This window comes from Neofelis nebulosa, chromosome 11 (assembly GCF_028018385.1).
Source record: "Neofelis nebulosa isolate mNeoNeb1 chromosome 11, mNeoNeb1.pri, whole genome shotgun sequence".
In the NCBI taxonomy this organism is placed as follows: domain Eukaryota; kingdom Metazoa; phylum Chordata; class Mammalia; order Carnivora; family Felidae; genus Neofelis; species Neofelis nebulosa.
In genome coordinates, this window is record NC_080792.1 from 66301383 (window position 1) to 66327777 (window position 26395).

At 42.3% G+C, this 26395-nt stretch overlaps 1 protein-coding gene across 3 annotated transcripts in view; it reads right to left on the reverse strand.

Annotated features, from left to right (window-relative positions):
- The window catches only part of CLTCL1 (clathrin heavy chain like 1), a 105161-nt gene that overhangs the window by 12846 nt on the left and 65920 nt on the right, over nucleotides 1-26395 (reverse strand). For all 3 annotated transcript variants that reach the window (XM_058692973.1, XM_058692972.1, XM_058692971.1), the window contains 6 exons: nucleotides 24416-24561; nucleotides 13616-13799; nucleotides 11294-11486; nucleotides 10516-10673; nucleotides 3751-3915; nucleotides 2306-2413 (listed from right to left, as the gene is read on the reverse strand). In XM_058692973.1, coding sequence (XP_058548956.1) covers nucleotides 2306-2413; nucleotides 3751-3915; nucleotides 10516-10673; nucleotides 11294-11486; nucleotides 13616-13799; nucleotides 24416-24561 — 954 coding nt within the window. The remainder of the gene's footprint in view (nucleotides 1-2305; nucleotides 2414-3750; nucleotides 3916-10515; nucleotides 10674-11293; nucleotides 11487-13615; nucleotides 13800-24415; nucleotides 24562-26395) is intronic.

Sequence of the window (26395 nt, forward strand, 5' to 3'; positions counted from 1 at the left end):
CTTTAGCAAACATCCTGCTAATTCTCCCATCCAGAAATAATCTTTTTTAACCCCATGGTCCCTACCAGTGCCATCCCATTTTTCTACTCCCTTTTGTAGCAAGTTCCTCAGCAGGACCCTGTCTGGCTAACTGTCCCTCCCTCCTGTGCACAGCTACTCAGATGCCTTGTTCTCTGGAGCTTCTTCTTACTTTATCCCAACCCATGCTGGAGGGCCCTGGACTCGCTTTCTGCTCTTCTTTATCTGCTATCACCCCTCATGACCTCACTTAGTTGTGTGTCTTTATGTCCCATCTGTGTGCCATCTGTGTGTCCTATTTCATTTCTCTAGCTGGGTTTCTTCTCTAAATACCAGGCCCTGTTTCCATCTCCCACCTCTGGCACCTCTATATGAACATCTGATTGGCAGTTCAAACTTGGTATGTCCAAAACTTAATCCCTGTCCTTCCCTTCCACCAGCCTCTGCCTTTAGTCTTCCCCATGTTCACTGGTGAGAACTCTATCTCTAGTTGTTCAGGCCTGAAATAAATGGAGTCATCCTGGACTTTTCTCTCTCACCCACACATAATCCACTAACATATCAATTTGGCTGCACACTTAAAACACCCCCCAAACCTGATCGCCTGAGCACTTCTAACCCCACATCACCTGCCCCAGTGTTCTCCCGGCTGCCACCTGCCCCCTCCCCCTTTCTCCCTGCCCCAGGAAAAGTCTATTCTCAACATGCAAGCCAGAATGGCCCCTTACCTTCAGGTCCTATGTCCTGCTGTGAGTCCTTCATGATGATCTGTGTCCCCCAGGGCCCTTCCTCAAATACCTGGCGCATTCCTGCCTCTGGACTCTGCCCTGGCTGCTCACCCTTCCACTCAAGTATCCCCATGACCAGACCCCTCAATTTCTCCAGGTCTCTGTTCAGTTTTGGCCTCTCAGTTAGTATGACCTTGATGGCCCCTTCATGAAGCTCTACCCAGGCACTCCACTGTCGCTGTTACTCATCACTTCCAAACATGACGTTTGTTGCCTGTCAACCTCACTGAATGTAAATTCAACTGAATGTGGGTTTTTCTGTTATGTACACTGATACCGTTATCTAGAATAATGCCCAGCACATGGCAGGTACTCCACCATTTGCTGAACAAATGAAGTATTCTGTAAGCCACCAAACTGCTTTATTACTTTCTCTGTTTATAGTTTTACTTCTCTAACTTCTGTGGAATAGGAAAGCATATGTCACTAAGAAGTCATCAAGCTTAGCTTGGCATTTTATTTTATTTTATTTTATTATTTTTTATTTTTTTTAAGTTTATTTATTTTTGAAACAGAGAGAGACAGAGCATGAACGGGGGAGGGGCAGAGAGAGTGGGAGACACAGAATCGGAGGCAGGCTCCAGGCTCCGAGCCACCAGCCCAGAGCCCGACGCGGGGCTCAAACTCACGGACTGCGAGATCGTGACCTGAGCTGAAGTCGGACGCTTAACCGACTGAGCCACCCAGGCGCCTCTAGCTTGGCATTTTAGACTCCAGTGGTACCCATGCTCACAAGCTCACAGGCCCCTTGAACCCTGTGACTCACTAAGTTCCCTCCAGTCCTTATTGTCCACTCAGTGAGAGAGGCTGGGGCTTGAGTTCCATGGGAACAGTACTGCTGAGCAAAATCAAACCTTTAGTCTGCTATGCTGACCCCACTAGGTATGACCACACAGTTCCAGGACTCCCATAAGCAGAGGCCCAGGCCCCAAACACACTGATGTGTGTCAACCACTTGACAGTGAAACTTAACTATGACACTGACACGGACAGCTCCCACCCTTCAAAGTTCTCCTGGGGTTCCCTCCCCTGGACTGTCATATGTCCTCTGTCTCTATGGCACCTGATAATCATACCCTCTGTGGGCCACACACTCTGGGCGACTGGGGTATAGGCTGTGGCTCTGCCATGACTGGGTCACAGTGTTCCCAGCAAGTTACCCAATGGTTATCCACATGTGCAAGCCACTGTCTGGGCTTCTGAAGGTCCAAGGACACAAGAGAAGGGGGCATACTCCTTTTGTGTTAAAACTCCATTTGTGTTAAAAACACAAATACCAGCCAGCAGTGAGGTCCAAGAGATCTAACATACCAATATGATTTATGGACAGCATATGGATTTATGTCTAGCACATGAAAAGGCTTTCCCATAGAGACAGTGCTTCGTATGCCTACCCATGGATGTGATAAGGGAACGAGTGTCCCTTTATTTGGAGCATTTAAGTCGCACTAATCATCTCCACTGCCAGTAGAGATCACTTCTGGCCAGAGACTAATTACCTGGTAATAGCGTATCAGCTCCTCCAGCTCATCTGCGTGAATGACAATGTGAAGACCACACAGTTGTGCAAGGCGGAACTCCTGCCCATCCACGCATGCAAAGCATACCTATCGGAAGGAAGGCCAGACAGCATGAGTGTTCCCAAGAAAGGGCACAGTGCCACAACAGCTGGCTTCCAGGGATGCAACTACAAATGAAGAAATAGCAGCAAACAGTGTTTTTAAAGTTAGATTCTGAGTAAGTAAGTAACTGAAAGGTGAGCTGTGTGAGACTGGGAGAAACAATAATGACATTTCTAATCTGCAGGCCAAGGGGGTGTTTGAGACCAGAGAGAAGAGGGATCATGAATTACTTCTATACCCTGAGATGTGGAGGTCTCTCTGGGTGACAGGGAAGCAAAGCTGGAATTTCAGGTTTGGGACTTGAAAACAGTTTTACAAAGCTCAAGAATAACTGTCAATGGAGCACAGTAGATCTGAGTACTGTTTATACAGGAGGAGCTTTCATAAATATTTTTTAAACTGAACTTTTGTTTTAGGCATTCTGCAGTATGGGCACTTAATGACAAGCTCCGAGAAGTGGAAGAACCTCTTGGGCTTCTGCTCAAAAGGACTCAGAAAGGGCCTTTAAGCTGCTCTTCTTTCAAGGGCTAAAGAGAGACCTCATACCTATAGGCAGAGCTGGCAGAAAACCCAGAAAAAAAAAATCACATAACCCAGCAAAAACTGGTCATTACCCTGAGACACAATTGTTACTCACTATTTTTCTTGTTATATAGCACTCACCAGATCTCTCTCTCACATACTCACAGAATGGAATTACACTTGACATTCTACTTACTACACATTTCTCACAGAATACTTGAAACCTCTTCTTCTGTAACCTCCTGTTCATTTTGGTAGCATTGCAATATGTACACTATTTAGCCATGCCCTTGATATTGGACATTTAGGTGGGTTTTAATCTTTTATTAAGTAATACTTCAGAGATTCATTGAAGCTAAATCTTTTGCACTTCTCTTTACAAACATTTTTCTACTCACAGAGGATTCTGATATCATCAGAGAGCTCGCTATAAGACAACATGCCCTACCAATTTACTACAAGAGACCAAAATGCCAACTTACATTGATTATACCACTAATAAGGTCATACGATTTTAAAAAATATTTTAAATTATGATATGACTTCTCATACTGATAATTCCATGCTATTAAGACAACTTCTGGGAGATGATTGGTCGAACACAGGGTTCTCTAGGGCCTTTGCCTCAACCACAAATGCTAGCTTATGAGGATCTCTGAGCCTTCCTGAAGACTCAGAATCCTACCTGGACAAGGCAGGCATCCAGACACATCCCAGCTGGCACAAGAGTGTAGAGGAAGGAAGGATAAGGCAGGAAGGCCTGGGAGACTAGTGGTCTCCTGGAGACTTCCTATGCTTACCTCCTTCCACGTCCGGGTGCTGTTGGCTTTGCGGCTGCTGTCCACGGCTGCCTGATACTCTCCAAGGTGGACCAGGGTGGAAGCCAGGCGGGCAAAGTTAGAAACACTGCTGTAGAGCAGCTTGGCAGCCTCATACATTCCCTCCTCGTAACAGCGGTCTCCAACCTATGAACAACCGAGTAGCTTTCTGAGCCCTTCTTAAATGGTAAGATTCTCTAGAGTTGGTTTAAAGTTTCTAAGTGACAGGGGTGTTCTCAAAGAACACAGGTGTTTTGTTTTCAAAGAAGATGAGTATCTTTCTGATTACACAGCAGCCTGGGCCACCACAGAACTTCTGAAGAAGGAAGTGTGCCACTGAGCCTGTGGTCTCCACCTACCTGCTCCTGTGTATACTGGCTGTCATCTCCCACATCTGTACCCCAGTAGGCCTGGCCTCAGAGCTGTGCTCCTTGCTGCTTCAAGGCCAGTCCCCTCCTCCCCAGTAACAGCTGCCCACCAGAGAATAGCCTGCCAGGGATCACACACCAGCCCTCGTTCTTGCTGTCATCCACAGATCTCCCTCATTTCGAGACAGCTTTAGCTTTCTTTGACTACCTCTGCTCTGAGGACCTGTGTTCCTCATGACAACAGGGGGTTACTATCAGGTGCCACCCCTGGGAAGCCTAGCATAAGAACCCATTCTCTGCCTGCCACCTCCCTTTCTTTCCAGCTCACCGCCTCCAGCACCCCACCACTCCCATCTATACCCTGCCAACTCTCCTCCCAGCTTGCCAGCTGTTGGCAAGCCATGTGACTCTCCCCTCACTCCCTTGGTTATACTTGGCTTTGCTCACTCAGTCAAACCCCAGTCCTATTCAGAGTGGTTCTCTGTCAACTCCACACCTGGGACTGCAGAGCTAAATTCAAACAACTGAACCCCAAAGTGCTGCCCAGGCTCTCTTCAATTTATGACAGTGATCCCAGAGGAGCTCCCAACACTAGCAATTCTCAACCCAGGTACTTACTCCTTGCACACCATTTCCTATCTCCCCTCCCCAAATCCAGCAGCTCAAGCTGAGGAGACAGACACAACCAGAAGAATCCTTCCATAAGCACTAGGACTGAGCCTTTCCCCTAGCTGCATCTTTGGCCCTCACCTGGCCACCAAATCCAACTCCATTGTGCACATGACCCCAGCCCCTCTCCTCTGTAACCCCTGGCAGAGATTTCTCCCTCTGTACTAAATCACTCCTACAAGCTTAAGGAATCACTGTTGTTTTCCCCAGCTCCAAACCAAACCAACCAATCTTCACTGAGATCTGAGTCCAGCTATCAGCTACCATTCTACTTCTACTCTTTCCTTCTGAGCCACATTTCTTAGAAGAGATGTTTCTTAAGAGTTGTTCCCAGTTTCATTCTGTCCTCTTGGGCTTCTGCAATTAGGCTCTTGCCGACTCCCTAACAGGGTCACCGCTGCTGCATCTCCAGCTCAGGATGCACAGCATCTGGCTTACCCATCTCTCTCCCTGACAGACCCCTACTTGCTTCCCTGTACAACCCCTTGCTTTTGTGTCCCCACTCCCAGCCACTTTCCAGCTCAACTTTTCCCTGTTGGGGTGCCTGGTCTCAGGCCTCAGCCTCTCCCCACTGCACAGTGTCAACTGCACACTGAAGGCTGCTACATTTATAGCTCTTGTCCCAAACTCTCCTTGGAAATTGTACTCCTGTACCCAGTTGGACAGATGCCCATGGAAGCTGAGATCGAACTTGTCTGCATAAGTCCTGACTGCCCCCAAGACAGGCTCCTACATGGCCTCCACCTCAGTAGGCACAAGTCCATCTGTCCAGGACTGTCTCATGCCCCGCATGGCATAGTTGCCTCACTTCCCCTTCTCAGTCACACTCCACCAGCAACCCAAGCTTACCACCAGCTCTCTGTCACTCACCTTAACTCATTTCTCTGAGTGGCCATTGATTCTGGCCTGGGCTACTGAACAGCCTCTTATCTCTCTCACTGCTTCTGCCTCTGTGCTTCAGTCTGTTTTCAGGACAGCAACCAGAGGAGTTCTATTAACCCTTAAGACCAGATCATGGTCTCCTCTGCTCAGAGTCCTCTGGTCTCACCCAGAGTGGAATCCAGAATCCTGCTGGTGGCCCACAAGTCCTGACGCGTCATGCCAAAAAACCACCTCTCCCCTCTTTGGCTTGAACTGTGAGCCTGTGTTTGACTGTACTGCCTCAGTCACCTGGACTACCTCTGTTCCTGCAACACACGCAAACACTACTCAAAGCACCCCTGCACAGGCCGTTCTCTCTGCACTCAGGCCTCCTCCCCCAGAGGGATGCAGACTCAAGAATTCACCTGCAGGACACCTTCCTAGCCACCTGTCTAGAAGGGCACCGCCCACCTTACCACATCACCTGTTCTACACTGCCCACCCCCCCTCCCTGCTGCACTTTTCTTCTAAACACATACCATTTAACACATCACAAATTTCTCAAATGGATCTTAAGATCCACAAAGGGAGAAATCTGACTACTATTGTCACACCTGCATCCACAGTCTCTACCCTGGCACATGGCAGATGCTCAAGAAAAGTTTGTTGAATGGATGGATTAATGAAGTATTGTGTCGAAGTGTATGATCCTTTAAGACTGTTGTTACTACCAATCTATAGACAATCCAGGGAAAATGAGTTAATTGACATCATGGGAATGTAGTCACCAGAAGCCAGACTGTGGGAAACATAAAAACAGGTGGTGGGCTGGATCTGGCTGAAGCGTACTGAACCCACCTTGGAGGACTGTGGAAGGCAGGGAACAGGGCCTTAGGGACGCCATGAACAGAGGCGAAGAACAAAAAAAGCCATCTGGGCTTCCCAGTCTGGCCAGCTTCCAGTGGGAAATACCTTCTGTGTGACCCAGGGCAGCATCTCTGGCTATGATATATAATAGGCTCACTAGCCAGGAGAATTCTATTATGAATTCAGAGGGAGATTCTGGACAAGGTTTCATTTTTTCTTTTTTTTATGAATATAATTTATTGTCAAATTGGCTTCCATACAACACCCAGTGCTCATCCCAACAAGTGCCCTCCTCAGTGCCCATCAGCCATTTTCCCTCTCCCCAAATCCCTCATCCACCCATCCACACCACTCTCTGTATTTAATAGTCTCCTGTGGTTCGCCTCCCTCCCTTTCTGTTTGTATTTATTTTTTTCCCCTTCCCTTCCCCCATGGTTTTCTGATCAGTTTCTCAAGACCCACATATCAGTGAAAACATATGATATCTATCCTTCTCTGACTGACTTATTTCACTCAGCATAATACCTTCCAGTTCCATCCATGTTGCTGGGGACAAGGTATCATTTTCTAATACCTTTATTAATTTTCTTTTTTTTTAAATTTATTTATTTTTTATTTTTTAATATATGAAATTTACTGTCAAATTGGTTTCCATACAACACCCAGTGCTCATCCCAAAAGGTGCCCTCCTCAATACCCCTCACCCACCCTGCCCTTCCTCCCACCACCCATCAACCCTCAGTTTGTTCTCAGTTTTTAACAGTCTCTTATGCTTTGGCTCTCTCCCACTCTAACCTCTTTTTTTTTTTTTTTCCTTCCCCTCCCCCATGGGTTTCTGTTAAGTTTCTCAGGATCCACATAAGAGTGAAACCATATGGTATCTGTCTTTCTCTGTATGGCTTATTTCACTTAGCATCACACTCTCCAGTTCCATCCACGTTGCTACAAAAGGCCATATTTCATTTTTTCTCATTGCCATGTAGTATTCCATTGTGTATATAAACCACAATTTCTTTATCCATTCATCAGTTGATGGACATTTAGGCTCTTTCCATAATTTGGCTATTGTTGACAGTGCTGCTATAAACATTGGGGTACAAGTGCCCCTATGCATCAGTACTCCTGTATCCCTTGGATAAATTCCTAGCAGTGCTATTGCTGGGTCATAGGGTAGGTCTATTTTTAATTTTCTGAGGAACCTCCACACTGCTTTCCAGAGCGGCTGCACCAATTTGCATTCCCACCAACAGTGCAAGAGGGTTCCTGTTTCTCCACATCTTCTTCAGCATCTATAGTCTCCTGATTTCTTCATTTTGGCCACTCTGACTGGCGTGAGGTGGTATCTGAGTGTGGTTTTGATTTGTATTTCCCTGATAAGGAGCGACGTTGAACATCTTTTCATGTGCCTGTTGGCCATCCGGATGTCTTCTTTAGAGAAGTGTCTCTTCATGTTTTCTGCCCATTTCTTCACTGGGTTATTTGTTTTTCGGGTGTGGAGTTTGATGAGCTCTTTATAGATTTTGGATACTAGCCCTTTGTCCGATGTGTCATTTGCAAATATCTTTTCCTATTCCGTTGGTTGCCTTTTAGTTTTGTTGGTTGTTTCCTTTGCTGTGCAGAAGCTTTTTATCTTCATAAGGTCCCAGTAATTCACTTTTGCTTCTAATTCCCTTGCCTTTGGGGATGTGCCGAGTAAGAGATTGCTACGGCTGAGGTCAGAGAGGTCTTTTCCTGCTTTCTCCTCTAAGGTTTTGATGGTTTCCTGTCTCACATTCAGGTCCTTTATCCATTTTGAGTTTATTTTTGTGAATGGTGTGAGAAAGTGGTCTAGTTTCAACCTTCTGCATGTTGCTGTCCAGTTCTCCCAGCACCATTTGTTAAAGAGACTGTCTTTTTTCCATTGGACCTTTATTAATTTTCTGATCATAAAGGTAATTATAAAAGTTATGGTCACCGATTAAAACAAGACTTGGCAAACACAGGCAAGTGAAAGGAAATGGAATAGTACTGCCCAATCCATAACCCTGAGTTCTTCACTATCACCACCTGGGACATTTTTCTAGGCAGGTAGATACGTTCATCATATTGTACATGCAGGATTTCACTCAGCTGGAACTTACTTTGAAAGGTTTTTCTATCACAAACAAGGCTCTAAATACTTGTAATGGCTGTATTATATTCCACTGGTGGATGTTGTTTACTTATTTTCTTTTTTGGACACTGGCTTTTAATTGTTAATAGTATAAATCATGCTGCAATAATTAAGTATTTATATGTAAGGCTCTGTGGGCCTTTTCTTCTTTCTTTGGATTTATTTTTACATCTAGACCTATGAGGCCCATGATTAGGAATATACATATATTTAAAACTTTTATGCATTAGATGAACTGATACTTTCCTTTGTGCTTTCTTCCACTGCTTATATTCTTAAAAATTCCTTCCTTACACAAAGATTCAAATAAATGTTTAAAACTTTTTTTAAGGAAAAAACTTCTCAACTTTTTTTTTAACATTTTTATTTATTTTTGAGACAGAGAGACAGAGCGTGAGTCAGGGAGGGGCAGAGAGAGAGAGAGGGAGAGGGAGACACAGAATCCAAAGCAGGCTCCAGGCTCTGAGCTGTCAGCACAGAGCTCAATGTGGAGCTCGAACCCACAAACTGTGAGATCATGACCTGAGCTGAAGTTGGATGCTTAACCGACTGAGCCACCCAGGTGCCCCAAAACTTCTCAACTTTTACCTTTCATCTGGAATTTTAACTATAAAATTACATGATGAACTTTTAAGCCCTTTTAAAACCCCAACCTAATTTCCAGTTAATTGGTTCTTACTCTGAATTAAAGAATCAAGAGTCCACTTTTGTGTTATTTCAGTAAAGTGTGTGTTTTCTTTTAAGAGGGGTTAGAATACATTCCATTATCCCTTCATCTCTATCACTTTTTCTAGGGGTAACACTTTACCTGAGGAAATAGCAGACTTTACAGTTCTTTAGATCTTTTTTTTATTTAACATTTTTCCTTAAGTTGAGTTTAAACATTTTTGTGTTATTCATTTTTTTTTAAGTTTATTTATTTTTAAAGAGAGACAGAAAGGGAGAGAGAAAGGACAAGTAGGGAAGAGGCAGAGACAGAAGGAGAGAGAATCCCAAGCAGGTTCTCTGCTGCTCTCACAAACCATGAAATTGTGACCTGAGCTGAAATCAAGAGTCAGATGCTTAACCGACTGAGCCACCCAGGCTCCCTGATGTTACTCCTACTTTAAAAAATATTTTTGGGGTGCTTGGGGGGGTGCTTAGTCAGTTAAGCATCTGACTTCAGCTCAGGTCATGATTTCACGGTTTGTGGGTTTGAGCCCCGTCGGGCTCTGTGCTGACACCTCAGCAGTCCTGACACTGCTTTGGATCCTGCATCTCCCTCTCTCTCTGCCCCTCCCTTGCTCATGCTCTATCTCAAAAAAATAAACATTAAAAAATTTTTTTAAAATATCTTTGGGGTGCCTGCGTGGCTCAGTTGGTTAAATGGCCAACTTTCGTTCAGGTCATGATCTCACGGTTTGTGAATTCGACCCCCACATCAGGCTCTGCACTGTCAGTGCCTGATTGGGATTCTCCCTCTCTGCCCCTCACTGACTTGTGCTCTCTCTCTCTCTTAAAATAAATAGACTTTAAAAAATATTTTTCCCATTATGTTATTTGATAATTGCTGACATATGGAAAAGCTATTAATTTCCAACATATCTGTTTTACCTGGCCAATTGCTCAGTTCAATTTGCTCTCCAGCAATAATAGCTAGAACACTGGCACATAGTCCTGACACTTTCTTCTCTAGGAGAATCATTCTGATGTGCACAGCCAGTGGCCTTAACTCCCATACCAGTGACAGTAATAAAGGACTTAATTCACTGTGTGGCATATTTGAGCCACTCTAGGGAGAAATCCCTGAACCTATGTGCAGCAGTTCATGGTCCCCAGGGCATGACCTACCTGTTGGATGTGGGCATTGTTGGGTCCATTAATACAATCTTCTAACTCAGACAGGCGACCAGTTTTAGCCAGGGCAAAAATAAGTTCAGTCTCTATATAGGATTCACGGCCCTTTTTCCTGGCCATCTGTAGGAATTTCACCAGATCTTCCCAATTGTCTAAAGACAGAAAACAAAAATAGGTTAATTCAGAGCTGCTAAATTTAAACAGGAGGCTCAATTCCTCCCATTCTGTCCTCAGCTAAGACGTTTACATTCCCACTCTGCTCTAGTGAGGGCTTGGGCTCCAGATAAGGTCTAGAAGGATTTGTTTGCCTGATAAGTAGAACTCCATCCCAGGTGGGAGAAACAGAAAGGGCAGAACCACATGGGGGCTGACCCTGAGGATGGGGACCTCCATTTCACCAAGTAAAGACCTCACCAGGAAACAGGATGCTTATTCCAGCCCCTGGAGAAGTGAGCACCACAGTCAACTGCAAAGGCCAGAAGAAGCTCTGGGTCTAAGTTTCTGACCTTAAGATTACCACGATAATGCTATCCATTGTGCTTAAACTGTCTAGTCAACCAAAGAGCTAGTACCTAGTTAACATTCAACTGAAGAGCTAGTGTCATTAACAGAGTTTAACAGTTATTTCAGGTTCTTTCGAAAAATTTTCATTCAGCAGTGTCTCCAGTATCTCTGGATGTATAATATGTGCAAATTCCTGGGAGGGTGACATCCTTGTCTTGCCAGGCTTCACACCAGTGAGAAGCAGAGCCCTGGGGAGAGGTTAACTTACTGCTCCTACTGGCTGCCTGAACGACTTCCAAGTAAGAGGAAGGGTCGTCAGCTCTGATGTAGGAGTCGATGGCTTCCTTCACCAAGTCTTTCTGGAGCTGGGCATAGGCCAGCTGACTCCACACAGCAGGTTCATTGCATCTCTCCGCAAACTCGTATGCTCGGTCTAGGTTTCCAATGTGCTCAATCAGGACCTAGGGGTTACACAAGAGGGTTCTCGTTCTCCACAACACACAGTCAGCTCCATGGAGCAGATGGATTTTTGTTCAGTTCTACATTTTGCCTAAAGCTGCATGACCATTTCAATTCAGTCCAAAGCAACTGGGCATTAAGTATTTCTTAGATGATGAATGGAGGGAAAGGACAAGATCTATTATATAGGAGGAATATGCCATGCAGAGAAGAGACACTCCAACGAAAAGGCATAAAGAAATGGACAGCCAAGCTAAGCTTTTTGGGCCAGGAAGAGGATATGGAAGTTGCCTCCTGATCCTGGTAAGATAGTACAATGGGGCATATAGGGTGGAAAAAGGCTCAAAGAGCTACTATAGGGAGTGAGATAGCTCATCAGGCAGAAAACAGGCTTCAAAAATAAACTATTGGGACCTCATTAAGATAAAAATCTTCTGCACAGCAAAGGAAACAATCAGCAAAACTAAAAGGCAGCTGGTCCAATGGGAGAAGATATTTCCAAATGACATATCAAATAAAGGGGTAGTATCCAAAATCTATAAATAACTTATCAAACTCAACACCCAAAAAACAATTCAGTGAAGAAACGGGTAAAAGATATGAATAGATACCTTTCCAAAGAAGATATCCAGATGGCTAACAGACATGTGAAAAGATGCTCAACATCACTCATCAACAGAGAAATACAAATCAAAACCACGATGAGAGACCACTTCACACCGTCAGAATGGCTAAAATTAACAATTCAGGCAATGACAGATGTTGGCAAGGATGCAGAGAAAGAGATAACCTTTTGTACTGCTGGTGGGAATGCAAACTGGTGCAGTCACCCTGGAGAAAAGTACGGAAGTTCCTCAAAATATTAAAAATAGAACTACCCTACAACCCACCAATTGCACCACTAGGTATTTATCCAAGGGATACAGGTATGCTGTTTCAAAAGGGCACATGCACCCCAATGTTTATAGCAGCACTACGGACAATAGCCAAAGTAGGGAAAGAGACCAAATGCCCATTGACTGATGAATGGATAAAGAAGTTGTGGTATACACATACATACAATGGAATATTACTTGGTGATCAAAAATAATGAAATCTTGCCATTTGCAACAGCGTATGTAAAGCTAGAGTATATTATGCTAAGTGAAATAAGTCAGAGAAAGACAAATATACGATTTTACTCATATGGAATTTAAGATACAAAACAGATGAACAAAAGGGAAGGGAAGCAAAAATAATATAAAAACAGAGAGGGAGACAGACTGTAAGAGATTCTTAAATACAGAAAACAAACTGAGGGTTGCTGGTAGGGTGTTGGGTAGGCACAAGGCTAAAGGGGTGAGGGGCATTAAGAAGGACACTTGTTGGGATGAACACGGGTTGTTACACGTAAGTGATGAACCACTAAATTCTATTCCTGAAATTATTATTACACTATATGTTAACTAACTTCCACTTAAATGAAAAAACAAACAAACAAACAAACAAGAGAACACAGGCTTGAAGGACAGTCTGGAGGGCTGGGGTACAGCAGTTGCCCCTCCCCACCCCATATAGATTTGATCTCACAGCAAGGCCACAGACCATGTATGAACCAAAAAGGGGGGCTTATAGATCTGAGATTTCATAAGGAGATACAGAAAAATGGTAAGGGAAGAGGCAAGGACATAGAGAATTTTGGTAAGACAGCAACTAAAGTGATCTGTCCTGTGGTTTACAATCCATTTGGAAATAAAACCAGAAAAGGCCAACAGACTGGGAGGAAAGGGAGGAGGGTTAAGGGAAGGGCTCTTGGTGGGGTTGAAAACGGGCAGGAGGGCTGGCAGGACTGCTCTAGGGAGTTGAGGCAGCAGATGGTGAAGAACTGCAGCAGTCACATGTGAGGGCCCCTGACAATCAGAACACCTCAGTCACCAGGGCTGACCACACAACCTTGCATCAGGTACCCAAGTCTAGGGGAATGACCAGGAAGTGGGGATAACTGCCAGACAGCAGGAGCACCCAACAGAGAAGAAGCCAACAGGCTGGGAAGATGGGTTACTGTTGAGCAGAAAAGAGCACAAGAATCTGAGAGACATATCGGACAACCAGAAGGCACTAGGGTTTAACATGAAAGCACTCAGCAGCTCACCTGGATTGCTGATGCATTCACATCAAACTTGCGAAAGATGGCGAAGGCCTCCTCATACAGTGCGCTACTAACGGCGATGTTCGCAATGTCTGGGGCATCGTAGTTGTCCAGGCGGCTGATGTATTCCATGACCCGTGTACGGTCTGCCTTGATGGCAGTCAGGATCAGCAAATTCTGGAGATTCCTGAGAAGAAGGGGTGATCAGCACAGTATCACAGGAATGAAAGCTGTACACAACACTCTTTCGAAGATTGACCAGCACAAGACCTCCAATTTAAAAATATTTAAGGGGTGTCTGTGTGGCTCAGTTGGTTAAGTGTCCGACTTCAGCTCAGGTCATGATCTTGCAATTTGTGAGTTTGAGCCTCGTGTCAGGCTCTGGACAGCTCAGAGCCTGGAGCCTCCTTCGAATTCTGTGTCTCCCTCTCTCTCTGCTCCTCCCCCATTCACACTCTGTCTCTGTTTCTCAAAAATGAATAAATGTTAAAAATAAATTTAAAAAAATATTTAAAATACATACACATGATTGGTGAATAGATACAATAGAATATTTATGAAGTATATGTGGTCCAAAGTCTTGAGAAAGCACCAGCTAGGAGAAATCAGAGCACCCCAATCACTGGAGGGCGGCTGTGGGTTCTCTAGGAGCTGCCTCTGCTCCCACTTCACAGATGCCTATTTTCCTGAACTGTGCCTCTATTAGTTCTTTGTGGTTCTTTATAATTCTACCATATAAATTGTGTATATAAACAATATAGGTGGTTTTTCATGTTTTTGAACTTTAATCATACTAAATACATTCTTATAAAACTTGTTTTCTTTTGCCTTATTAAAAATGTGGGAAAAAATGAATGTAATGCATATTAAGAATCATAAAAAGAAAAACAGCATGATCATCATTAATTGATTCAGAAAAAGCATGTGACAAAATCCAACACCTAGTAATGATAAAGACTCTCAGCAAACTAGAAATACAAGGAAACTTCTTCAATCTGATGAAGGCCATCTACCAAATATCCACAGCTCTCAATAGTGAGAGACCAAATGCTTCCCCCTAGGATCAGGAAGAAGACAAGGATATCCACTCTCCCCTCTTTTATTCAACATTCTACTGGAGGCTCTAGTAAAGGCAGTTTGGCAAGCAAAATAAATAAAAAGCATCTAGATTAGAAAGGAAGAAATACAACTGTCCCTATTTGCAGGCAACATGATTGATAGAAATTCCAAGGAATCTATAAAGAAAAAAAATTCTAGGACAAATAAGTAAGCTTAGCAACATATCAGGATACAAGGTTAACCATTAAATTAATTGGGGTTCTATATACCAGCAATGTACAACTGTAAACAAAAAAACCCCTGTACCTATTTACAATAGCTCCCAAAGCATGAAATATTTAGGTATAAATCTAATAAAACATGTACATGATCTAGATACTAAAAAATATAAAATGCTGATGAGAAAAGTTAAAGATCTAATGGAGAGACACACTGTATTCACACTAAACATAGTAAAAATAGCAACTGTCCATCCCCAAACTGGTCTACAGATCTCATGCAATTCCAATAAAAATTCCAGGAGGTTTCCCTGTCAATAACAGACAAGGCTAATTCTGAATTTTGAACAAGAATAAAGTTGGGTCTTTGACAAAGCAGGAAAGAATATCCAATGGAAAAAAGACAGTCTTTTCAACAAATGGTGTTGGGAAAACTGGATGGCAACATGCAGAAGAATGAAACTGGACCACTTTCTTATGCTGTACATAAAAACAAATTCAAAATGGATGAAAGACCTAAATGTGAGACAGGAAACCATCAAAATCTTAGAGGAGAATACAGGCAGCAACCTCTTTGACCTCAGCTAGAGCAACTTATTACTAGACACATCACTGAAGGCAAGGGAAACAAAAGCAAACATGAACTATTGGGACTTTATCAAGTTAAAAAGCTTCTGCACAGTGAAGGAAACAATCAACAAAACTAAAAGGCAGCCTACAAAATGGGAGAAGATATCAGGAAGTGACATATCTGATAAAAGGTTAGTATTCAAAATCTATAAAGAATTCATCAAACTCAACACCCAAAAAACAAATAACCCAGTTAAAAAAATGGGCAGAAGACATGAATAGACACCTTTCCAAAGAAGACATCCAGATGGCTAACAGACACATGAAAAGATGCTCAACATCACTCATCAACAGGGAAACACAAATTAAAACCACAATGAGACACTACTTTACACCTGTCAGAATGGCTAAAATTAACAACACAAGAAACAATGGGTGTTGGCAAGGATGTAGAAAAAGGGAACCCTCTTGCACTGTTGGTGAGAATGCAAACTGGTGCAGGCACTCTGGAGAAAGCATGGAGGTTCTTCAAGAAACTAAAAATATAATTACATTATGATCTAGCAATTATACCAGTTGGTATGTACCCAAAGGATACAAAGGTACACATTCAAAAGGGGTACATGCACCCCAATGTTTATAGCAGCATTATCAACAATAGCCAAACTAGCAGATGTGGAGTGATGGGCATTGAGGAGGGCACCTATTTGGGAGGAGCCCTGGGTGTTGTATGGAAACCAATTTGACAATAAAATTCATAAAAAACAAAACAAAACAAAACAAGAGCCAAACTAGGAAGAAAGCCCAAATGTCCACTGACTGATGAATAGATAAAGAAGATGTACTATGTGTGTGTGTGTGTGTGTGTGTGTGTGTATGCGTATATCTTTTATATACACATGCACGCACGTGTGCGCGCGCGCGCACACACACACACACACACACACACACACACACACACACACAGGAATATTACTCAGGCATCAAAAAGAATGAAATCTTGCTACTTGCAATGATGTGGATGGAGCTAGAATGTATTATGCTAAGTGAAATAAGTGAATCAGAGAAAGACAAATACCATATGATTTCACTCATATGTAGAATCAAAGAAACAAAACAGATGAACGTATGGCAAGTGGGGGGAAAAGAGAAGAGAGGGAAACAAACCACAAGAGACTCTTAATGATAAAGAACAAACTATGGGTTGATGGAGGGAGGTTGGTGGGAGATAGGCTAGAAGGGTGATGGGTACTAAGGAGGGCACCTGTTGTGAGGAGCACTGGGTTTTATATGTAAGTGATGAATCACTGAATTATACTCCTGAAACCAATACTGCACTGTATGTTAACTAAAATTTAAATTAAAAAAAAGAATAAAGTTGGAGGAATCACACTACACGGCCAAGTGATTTTTGGCAAAGATGCAAAAGGAATTCAATGCAGAAAGGACCCAACAAATAATGCTGGAATGACTGGATATCCACATGTAAAAAAATGAACCTCAAGCTTAACTTCATACATTGTTGGATGCCGGACCATAGATTTAAAGGTAAAATGCAAAACTATAAAACTTTTAGAAGGAATCCAGAAAGAATCTTTGACCTAGGATTAGGCACAGAGTTCTAAACACCAAAACACAAACCATAAGAGAAAAGTTTATGACGTGGACTTGATCAAAATGAAAACTTTTAATCTGCAAATGGTGCTATTAGGAGAATAAAAAGACAAGCTCCACACTGGGAAAATATACTTGCAAATCCCATATAAAACAAAGGGCTTGAATTCAGACTGTTTAAAGAACAAAACTTGGGCGCCTGGGTGGCTCAGTCGGTTGAGCAGCCGACTTCAGCTCAGGTCATGATCTCGTGGTCCGTGAGTTCGAGCCCCGCGTCAGGCTCTGTGCTGACAGCCCAGAGCCTGGGCCTGCTTTGGATTCTGTTTCCCTCTCTCTCCCTGCCCCTTCCCTACTTACACTCTGTCTCTCTCAAAAATAAATAAACATTAAAAAAAAATAAAGAACAAAACTTAACACTGAAAAGCCAAATAACCCAAATAAAAAAGAGGTGAAAGATTTAGAGACTCTTCACCAAAGAGGATATATGGATGGCAGGTAAGCACAAGAAAAATTGTTTAACATCATTACCCATCAGGGAAATGCAAATTAAAACCACAATGACATCCTGCTATACACTTATTAGAATGGCTAAAATTAAAAATACCATTAATACCAAGTGCTAGTGAAGATGTAGAGCAACTAGGATTCTCTCACACTGCTGGTAGGAATGCAAAATGGTACAGCCACTCTGGAAAACAATAGTTTAGCAGCTTCTTAAACAGTTAAACATACATATAACAAATGGTTCAGCAACTGCTAGGTATGTTCAAACAAAAATCTGGTCACAAACATTTATAGCAGCTATATTCATAGGCACCCCAAACTGAAAGCAATCCAAATGTCCTTCGATCTGCATATCCAAGCAGATATGCAAACTGTTGTACACTCATACAACAGAGCACTATTCAGCAATAAAAGAGAACAAACTATTGATGCACACAACAACTTGGATACATCTCAAAGGTGTGAAAGAAGCCAGGTCTCAAAAGATTACACAGTATGTGATACCTTTTACATGACATTCTTGGAAAGGCAAAACTAGAATGATAGTGATAAATGACAGATGGTGACTGTCAGGGGTACAGGAGCTACAAATGTAAAGGGCAGCTTGCACAAGTCAGTTTCACAGAGTCAGGGAACTGTTCTGTACCCCAACTATGGTGGTTACTTACATGAATCTAGGCATGTGTGAAATTCCTAGTACTGTACATCCTCACAAAAGGCCAATTTTACTGTATAATAATTAAAAAGAAGGGGGGAAGAAGGGAAAAAAAGTATTAAAAATTAGGTCCAAGATTCACCCATGCTGTTGGATAAGCATTAATTTCCACTGTGACAAGGTACTCCACTGTATGACAGTACCACAGCCCTTTTACTGATGGGTATCTGGACTGCTCTGAGATCTTTGCTACTGGAAACTGTGCTGTTTTGTGCATTCTTGCATATGTCTCCTGATACATGTGAGCTGAGTTTCTTCAGGGTTCAGAACCAGGAGTGGAAACGCCTTCTAACACGTACTGCTTTCCAAGAGGAACAAAACATTCCCAACAGGGCATATAAGAGGCCCAGCTGCTCGACATTCTCATCAAGGCTGATTAGGAGACCTAGATCCCCACTGCTCTGCAGGAGGAAAGGGGCAGTACACAGCGGCCAGACTGTGTTTCCTTGATGATTGATGAGGCTGCAGTCCTGCCTTAGACTCACGGGGCTATCTCCCCTCTTGCTGAAGGACCATTCAAGTGCTTTGCTGAGTTTTCTATCAGGTTGTTATCAGGAGTTTTTCTTTTATTGTATGTTCTCCATGCTAGTTTCTGTTGGTTCTGTATGTTGCAAATGTCATCTCTGCTTGTAGCTTCCCTTTTTCTCATCTTAGTATGATAAAGTTCTTAAGTTTAACATAGTCCTGTTTTGCAAGTTTTTCACAAATGGTCTATATATTTTTGCAACTGACTTAAGCATTCATTAGGCCACAAATATATTCTTCTTTTAAACGTAAACTCTAAAAACATTATAGTTTTAACTTTTATATTTAAATCTTTACAGAGTATAGGATAGGGGTCCAATTTTAACTTTCACCCACATGGGTAATCAATTGTCCCAACATTATTTACTGAAAAGTCTATTACTTCTATCTGCATAGCCAGATGTTACAAGTTAAGTTTTTTACATATGTGTGGGCATATTTTAGGGTTCTTTGCTCTACTGTTATGGTCCGTTTTTCTATTCCTTGCACAAACCACCATGTCTTAAATTTTGTAATTATTCTAGATCAGAGTAAGTACCTTGTCATCCCAAAACCTACTCTCACATCTTGGGTGATCTATTATTTGTGTTAGCAGCATCTTCACTATTCTTGGCCTTTTATCTTTTTGTTTTAAAATTTAGTTTTTTTGAAAAATTTTAGATGTTATTTATTTAATTTTGAGAGGGAGGGTGAGAGAGAGAGAGAGAGAGAGAGAGAGAGAGAGGAAGGGGCAGAGAGAGAAGGAGATAGAGAATTCCAAGCAGGCTCCACACTGTCAACACAGAGCCTGATACAGGGCTCAAACTCAGGAACTGCGAGGTCATGAACTGAACTGAAACCAAGAGTTGGATGCTTAACTGACTGAGCCATCCAGGCACCCCTGATTTAAAATTTAAAATCTTCCTGTCAAGTTTCATAAGTAAACAAATAGAGTGTTTTAGGGTATTGCAATGAATTTCAGTGATGTGGGTAAAACTAATGTCTTTCAAGATGATGTGATCATTCATGAATTTACATCAAGTTGTTTATAATGGTTGAGTGGACAGATTGTAGAAGTTTGCTCTTTCATTTATTTGTCTTCTGATTTTCTTTAGTAACCATGTCTACTTGTTGAATATATGTAAATTCATTCCAGTAAGCTTATAATTCATATTTTTATTTTATTTTTAATTTTTAATTTTTTGATTTTTTAAAAAATCTTTTTTTAATGTTTATTTATTTTTGAGAGACAGAGACAGAGACAGAGCACGAGCAGGGGAGGGGCAGAGAGAGAGGGAGACACAGAGCTCAGGTTCCAGGCTCTTAGCTGTCAGCGCAGAGCCTGACATGGGGCTCGAACCCATGAACCGTGAGATCATGACCTAAGCCAAAGTCGGACGCTTAACCCACTGAGCCACCCAGGCGCTCCAATAATTCACATTTAGAAAAAAAGTTTATTTATTTGAGAGAGAGAATGAGCAGGGGAGGGACAGAGAGAGAGGGGGACAGAGGATACAAAGCAGCTTCTATGCTAACAGCAGAAAGCCCAATGCATGGCTCGAACTCAAGCCATGTGAGATTATGACCTGGGCAAAAATTAGATGCTTTAACCAACTGAGTCACCCAGGTGCCCCAAGCTTACAATTCACATTAACTGTCACTAGTTATATTGTTTTTATTTACTTTAAGAAATATATTTAGTATTGTCTTTATACTTTTTAAAAAACAATTTTTTTAACGTTTATTTATTATTGAGAGACAGAGAGAGAGCACGAGTGGGGGAGGGGCAGAGAGAGAGGGAGACACAGAATCTGAAGCAGGCTCCAGGCTCTGAGCTGTCGGCACAGAGCCTGACGTGGGGCTCGAACTCACAAACTGCGAGATCATGACCTGAGCTGAAGTCGGACGCCCAACCGACTGAACCACCCCAGTGCCCCTATACTTTTTAATACACTCATTTTTTATATATACTTAAAAAAACCTTTTTTCAAGTTCATTTATTTTGAAAGAGAGACCAAGCAGGGTAGAGACAGAGAGAAAGATGGAAGAGAGAATCCCAAGCAGGCTCCACACTGCCAGAGCAGAGCCCTGACCTGAGCCAAAATCAAGAGTTGGATGATTAACCAACGGAGCCACCCAGGAACCCCTTATGTATACTTCTTAATATACTCATTTTTTAAAAAAGCTTGGCCCCTCAACGCAGGGCCCAAACTCACAATCCTGAGATCAAGACCTGAGCTGAGATCAAGAGTCAGATGCTTAATGACTGAGCTATCCAGGCACCCCTAGTATATTCATTTTTTAAGCTAATTGTTCTATTAATTACCTGGAGAGGTATGTTAAGATCTCCCCATATGGTGAATTTGCCTGGGTCTTCTTGCAGATTTGTCACTTTTTGCCTGACATATTTTGAAGCTCTATTATTAGGTATATACAAGTTCAGAATTATCTTTCTGGTGAACCGAATATTTCATCATTCTATACAGTAGTCCTCCACATCTGTGGGTAATACATTCTAAGATCCCCCAGTAGGGGTTTGAAACCACAAACAGGGGGTGCCTGGGTGGCTCAGTCGGTTAAGCATCCGACTTCAGCTCAGGTCATGATCTCATGGTCCGTGAGTTCGAGCCCCGCGTCAGGCTCTGGGTTGATGGCTTGGAGCCTGGAGCCTGCTTCCGATTCTGTGTCTCCCTCTCTCTCTGCCCCTCCCCCCGTTCATGCTCTGTCTCTCTCTGTCCCAAAAATAAATAAACGTTAAAAAAAAATTAAAAAAAAAAAAAGAAACCACAAACAGTACCAAATCCTATTTTTTGTTATTTTTTCCTGCACATACATACCTATGATAAACTTTATTTTTTTTTAATTAAAAAAAATTTTTTTAATGTTTATTTATTATTGAGAAACACAGTATGAGCAGGGGAGGGGGCAGAGAAAGGGGGAGACACAGAATCCAAAGCAGGCTCCAGGCTCTGAGCTGTCAGGACAGAGCGCAACACAGGGCTCGAACCCACAAACTGTGAGATCATGACCTGAACCGAAGTCGGTCACCTAATCAACTGAGCTACCCAGGCGCCCCTAATAAACTTTATTTTTTTATTTTTTATTTTTTTTTATAAAGTTTTTTTTTTTTTTTAACATTTATTTATTTTTGAGACAGAGAGAGACACAGCACGAACAGGGGAGGGTCAGAGAGAGGGAGACACAGAATCTGAAACAGGCTCCAGGCTCTGAGCTGTCAGCACAGAGCCCAACGCGGGGCTCGAACTCACGGACCGCGAGATCATGACCTGAGCCGAAGTCGGCCGCTCAACCGACTGAGCCACCCAGGCGCCCCGATAAACTTTATTTTATAAACCCCAGGCACACTAAGAGATTAACAACAATAACTAATAATAACATAGAACAATTATAATATATCATAAATGAAAGTTAGTGAATGTGGTTTCTTGCTCTCAAAATATCTTATTGTACTGGACTCAGCCTTCATCTTGTGATGAAGTAAGATGATAAAATGCCTAGGTGATGAGATGAAGTGAGGTGAATGATGTAGGCATTGTGACACAGTGTTAGGCTACTACTCTACTTCTGACACACTGTCTGCTTTCAGATGGACCATGGTTAACCATGATCACTGAAACCATAGGACATGACATCACGGGTAAGTGGGGGACTACTGTACTGGCTCTTTTTACTTCAACAATGGTTTTTACCTTAAAGTCTATTTTGTATGATACAAATAAAGACCTTATAGTATATACATATAAACATAAAATGTCATAGTATATTAACATACAATGTCAGTATAATACCAGAATTTTTAGGTTTGCATTTGCCTACCTTTATTTTTTTATTTCCAACTTCTCATTAACCTTATGTTATACACTCTGAGTCATATCATCCCATATCCTTTGGCTTCTACTGAAGCTGCTCAGAAGTCTGCTAATTCATATTTCTTTATAGGTAATCTATCTTCTCTCTGGGTGCTTAAAAAAGTTTTTGTTTTTGTTTTTTGATGTCCCACAGTTTTGCTATAATGTGTGTAATGGTGGTTTTAAAAAATTAATCCTCCTAGGGTGCCCGGGTGGCTCAGTTGGTCGAGCTTCCGACTCTTGGTTTCAGCTCAGGTCAAGATCTTGAAGTTCATGGATTTGAGCCACACACTAGGCTCTGTGCTGACAGCATGGAGCCTGCTTGGGATTCTCTCTCTCCCTACCTCTCTGGCCCTACCCTGCTCACATGCTCTCTCTCAAAACAATAACTTAAAAAAAAAAAAAAACCCTTAAAAAAATTAATCCTCCTTGGGATTTGCTGGTCTTCCTGATATTGAGAACTAAACTATCAGTTCTGTTAAAATCTCCATCATTTTCCCTCCAAACAGTGTCTCATTCCCTGTTCTCTCTGAGGCCCTGATTAGGTCTTCCTTTAACCTGTGCACCTCTTAAACTCTTTCACATTTTCCATCTGTGTGTCTTGGATACATTCTTGCAATTTCTTCACATCTATCTTTCCATTCATTTATTCTCTAATGCCACTAAACCCATTTAGAGTTTACTTCAAATCCAACTATGTAAATTTATTTTTATTTATCAAAGTTATCTGGCATTTAAAAAAATCTGCTTGATATTGTTTTTGGGTACTTAAACACATTACATTCAATTTTATATTCTGTGCCTGATAATTCCAATACCCATAGTCCCTTTAGGCAGATCTGAGTCTACCCTGTTTTATTGCTAGTTCTTACTAATAGAGCCTTGTTTCCTTATGCATTTTTTCAATATTTTTACTATTAGCTCATTATTTCTTGGAATGTTATCTCAGAATTCTCTGAAGCCTTGTTACAAGGCAGGCTCTTCTTCCTCCTTTTTTTTTTAATGTTTACTTATTTTTGAGAGAGAGAGAGAGAGAGCATGAGCAGAGGAGGGACAGAGAAAGAGGGAGACACAGAATCCAAAGCAGGCTCCAGGTTCTGAGCTGTCAGCACTACAGCTGAGCCCTACGCAGGGCTTGAACTCACGAACTGTGAGATCATGACCTGAGCCGAACTTGGACGCTCAACCGACTGAGCCGTCCAGACACCCCTGATAATGAATTTTAAAGTGGAGATAAATGCTGGATGTGACCATACTGAAGCACATTTTATTACTTCCAAGGTGTCTGTCCATGCTGTTGTTTCTGCCTAGAATGTTCTTCCTACCCAAGCTCCTTCTCATCATACTTCTACATTACATCTCCAGCAAATCTTCCCTAATACATGCCCAGATTTAATTTTCTTGACATTTGCTTTCAAACTTTTGTTAATGATTTCAAGAGTTTAACATACTTGGGACATAGTAGCCCCTAATGAATATTAGTTCCCTTTCTTAGCAGTGAGGTTAAAGAACAATGCAGGCCAGAGCAGCAAGAGGAAGGACAGTGTCCTGGAAAAAGCAGGATTTAGGTTGGGTTAGAAGATACAGGTAGGTCTGAAGATACAGAACACAGTGAGAAGACTGGCTACATGTCTGAGGAGCAGCCAATAAGGCTGGGCAGATAAGGTGAGACAAAACTGTAATGAAAAGTGAACATCAGGCAGGTGCTTGAATCTGACTGAGTTAGCAGCTACTCTCAGCATACCCTCACCTGTGCTCACTAAAGACTGAGTTATCCAGAACAATCTTCTCCAGCAGCTCAATCAGTTCATTAGGCAGATCAGCTGTCATGAAGGCCTTGACAGTGACTGAGACCTCTTCAGGATCCTGTGTTTCTGACAATGCTGTCTGTACCACCTGGTTTTAAAAATCATTTGAAAGAACTTGGTTAGTTAAGTCAATTCAAGACTATCCTTGAAGTTAAACAGAAGAGAAGGATACCTCCATGGTAGTCTGAAACAGACACAGGAGAACATAGGAGATTTCTCAAGGCAAAAAGAGAAGCTTGTCTAAAGGCATTAGTTTCAGGGATTCTGTTTGCTTTATTTTGACAGTTAGTTTTTCTCTAATTGGGGTTAGACTCATCTCTGCCCCAATGACCATACTGTAAATTTACTCCAAAGCCAGTAAGAGTGCACTAAATAGGAAGCTGAAATGCATGTTTGCTTTCATCTTTGTTTGTTTGGTTTTTTTTTTTTTTGGTCACTGTTCATAGCAAAATGGCTTCCATTTCTGTAATGAAGACACCACTCTTTTTTTTTAAATGTACTTTTTTTTTTTCTTTTTTAAATGTTTGTTTATTTTTGAGAGGGAGAGAGTGCAAATGAGGGAGGGGCAGAGAGAGGGGGACAGAGAGCCAGAAGCAGACTCTGCACTAACAGCAGTGAGCCCTACGAAGGGCTTGAATTCCCGAACCACAAGATCATAACCTCCTAAGTCTGATGCTCAACTGACTGAGCCATGAGCCACCCAGGCGCCCGTGAAGACACCATTCTAATGAAGGTCTTGCTAGCCTAGAGCACCACACTGCTGAGGTCCAGCCCACTTCCAGGCATGAAGTAGAATGTACCCTGCGCTACAGAGCCCTCAGAAGCACGCCCTTAGAGAAAGACTGACAAAAGCCTGGCCATACACCCCTCATCCAATTATGGGTGTCTCACCTACAAGAAAACTCACAACTGGGGGAAAAGACGTTTCTTTCTTTCTTTTTTTTCCCTTTTAATGTTTATTTATTTATTTTGAGGGAGAGAGAGCATGAGCAGGGGAAGGGCAGAGAGAGGGGGTGAGAGAATCCTAAGCAGGCTCCGCGCTCTTAGCACAGAGCCCGATGTGGGGCTCCAACTCATGAACGATGAGATCATGAACTGAGCTGAAATCTAGTCAGACGCTTAAATGACTGAGCCACCAAGGTGCCCTGAAAAGACATTTTTCTAAAGAGTACACTTCCCAAATAACAGCAGGCTAGATGGCCAGCTTGTTCTCCTTGTGTTTTGTGCCAGGGGACTTTGGTGACTTCGGGATCAGTTTTGCCAAGTTTCTGGTGTTCATCAGGGGTAGGGAATAGCAATGCATTAATGAGAGAGAACAGACAGCTCAGAGAAGGTATGACACAGCTAATATGACATCTCTGGCCATAAACTTTCACCCTGCAAACAGGAGGGCTGCAATGGAACCAGAATCAAAGTCAGCCCAGTTCACCTTGCAAGTGGCCACTGTATACTAAATGGCACCATAAAATACAAAAGTTCTTCTGAGGAGTTTATAACAATCCTAACAGTTATGCAGAGGAGTTTGAGAAAAGGGGCTATCAGAGAGATAATTAAAAGGGTATACTTGAGGGAAAGGAGAAGTGTGACAGCACACAGAATTCATCCAGAGTAGGAAGTACCATTTCCTGCCATCATGGTATCTGCCCATTCTTAAAAACCTTAAGAGTACTTTAAATACACACTGGTTGTTTTAAGGGCAAAAATATATTTTTACCATCTATTTGAGTCAACAGGATGCCTAACCTAAGTTACCTCAGGAAGTTGCTTTTTCTAAGTAAACTTTCCATAATAAGCTTCTACTACAGACCTAAAAGCAGTCTGCCACTGCCATCATGTGGTCCCTCTAATTAGAGAGGCACAGTAGGTGAATGCCTCCAGGAGGCGGCTATGAATATTCAGTCACAGCAGATATAATGAGAGCA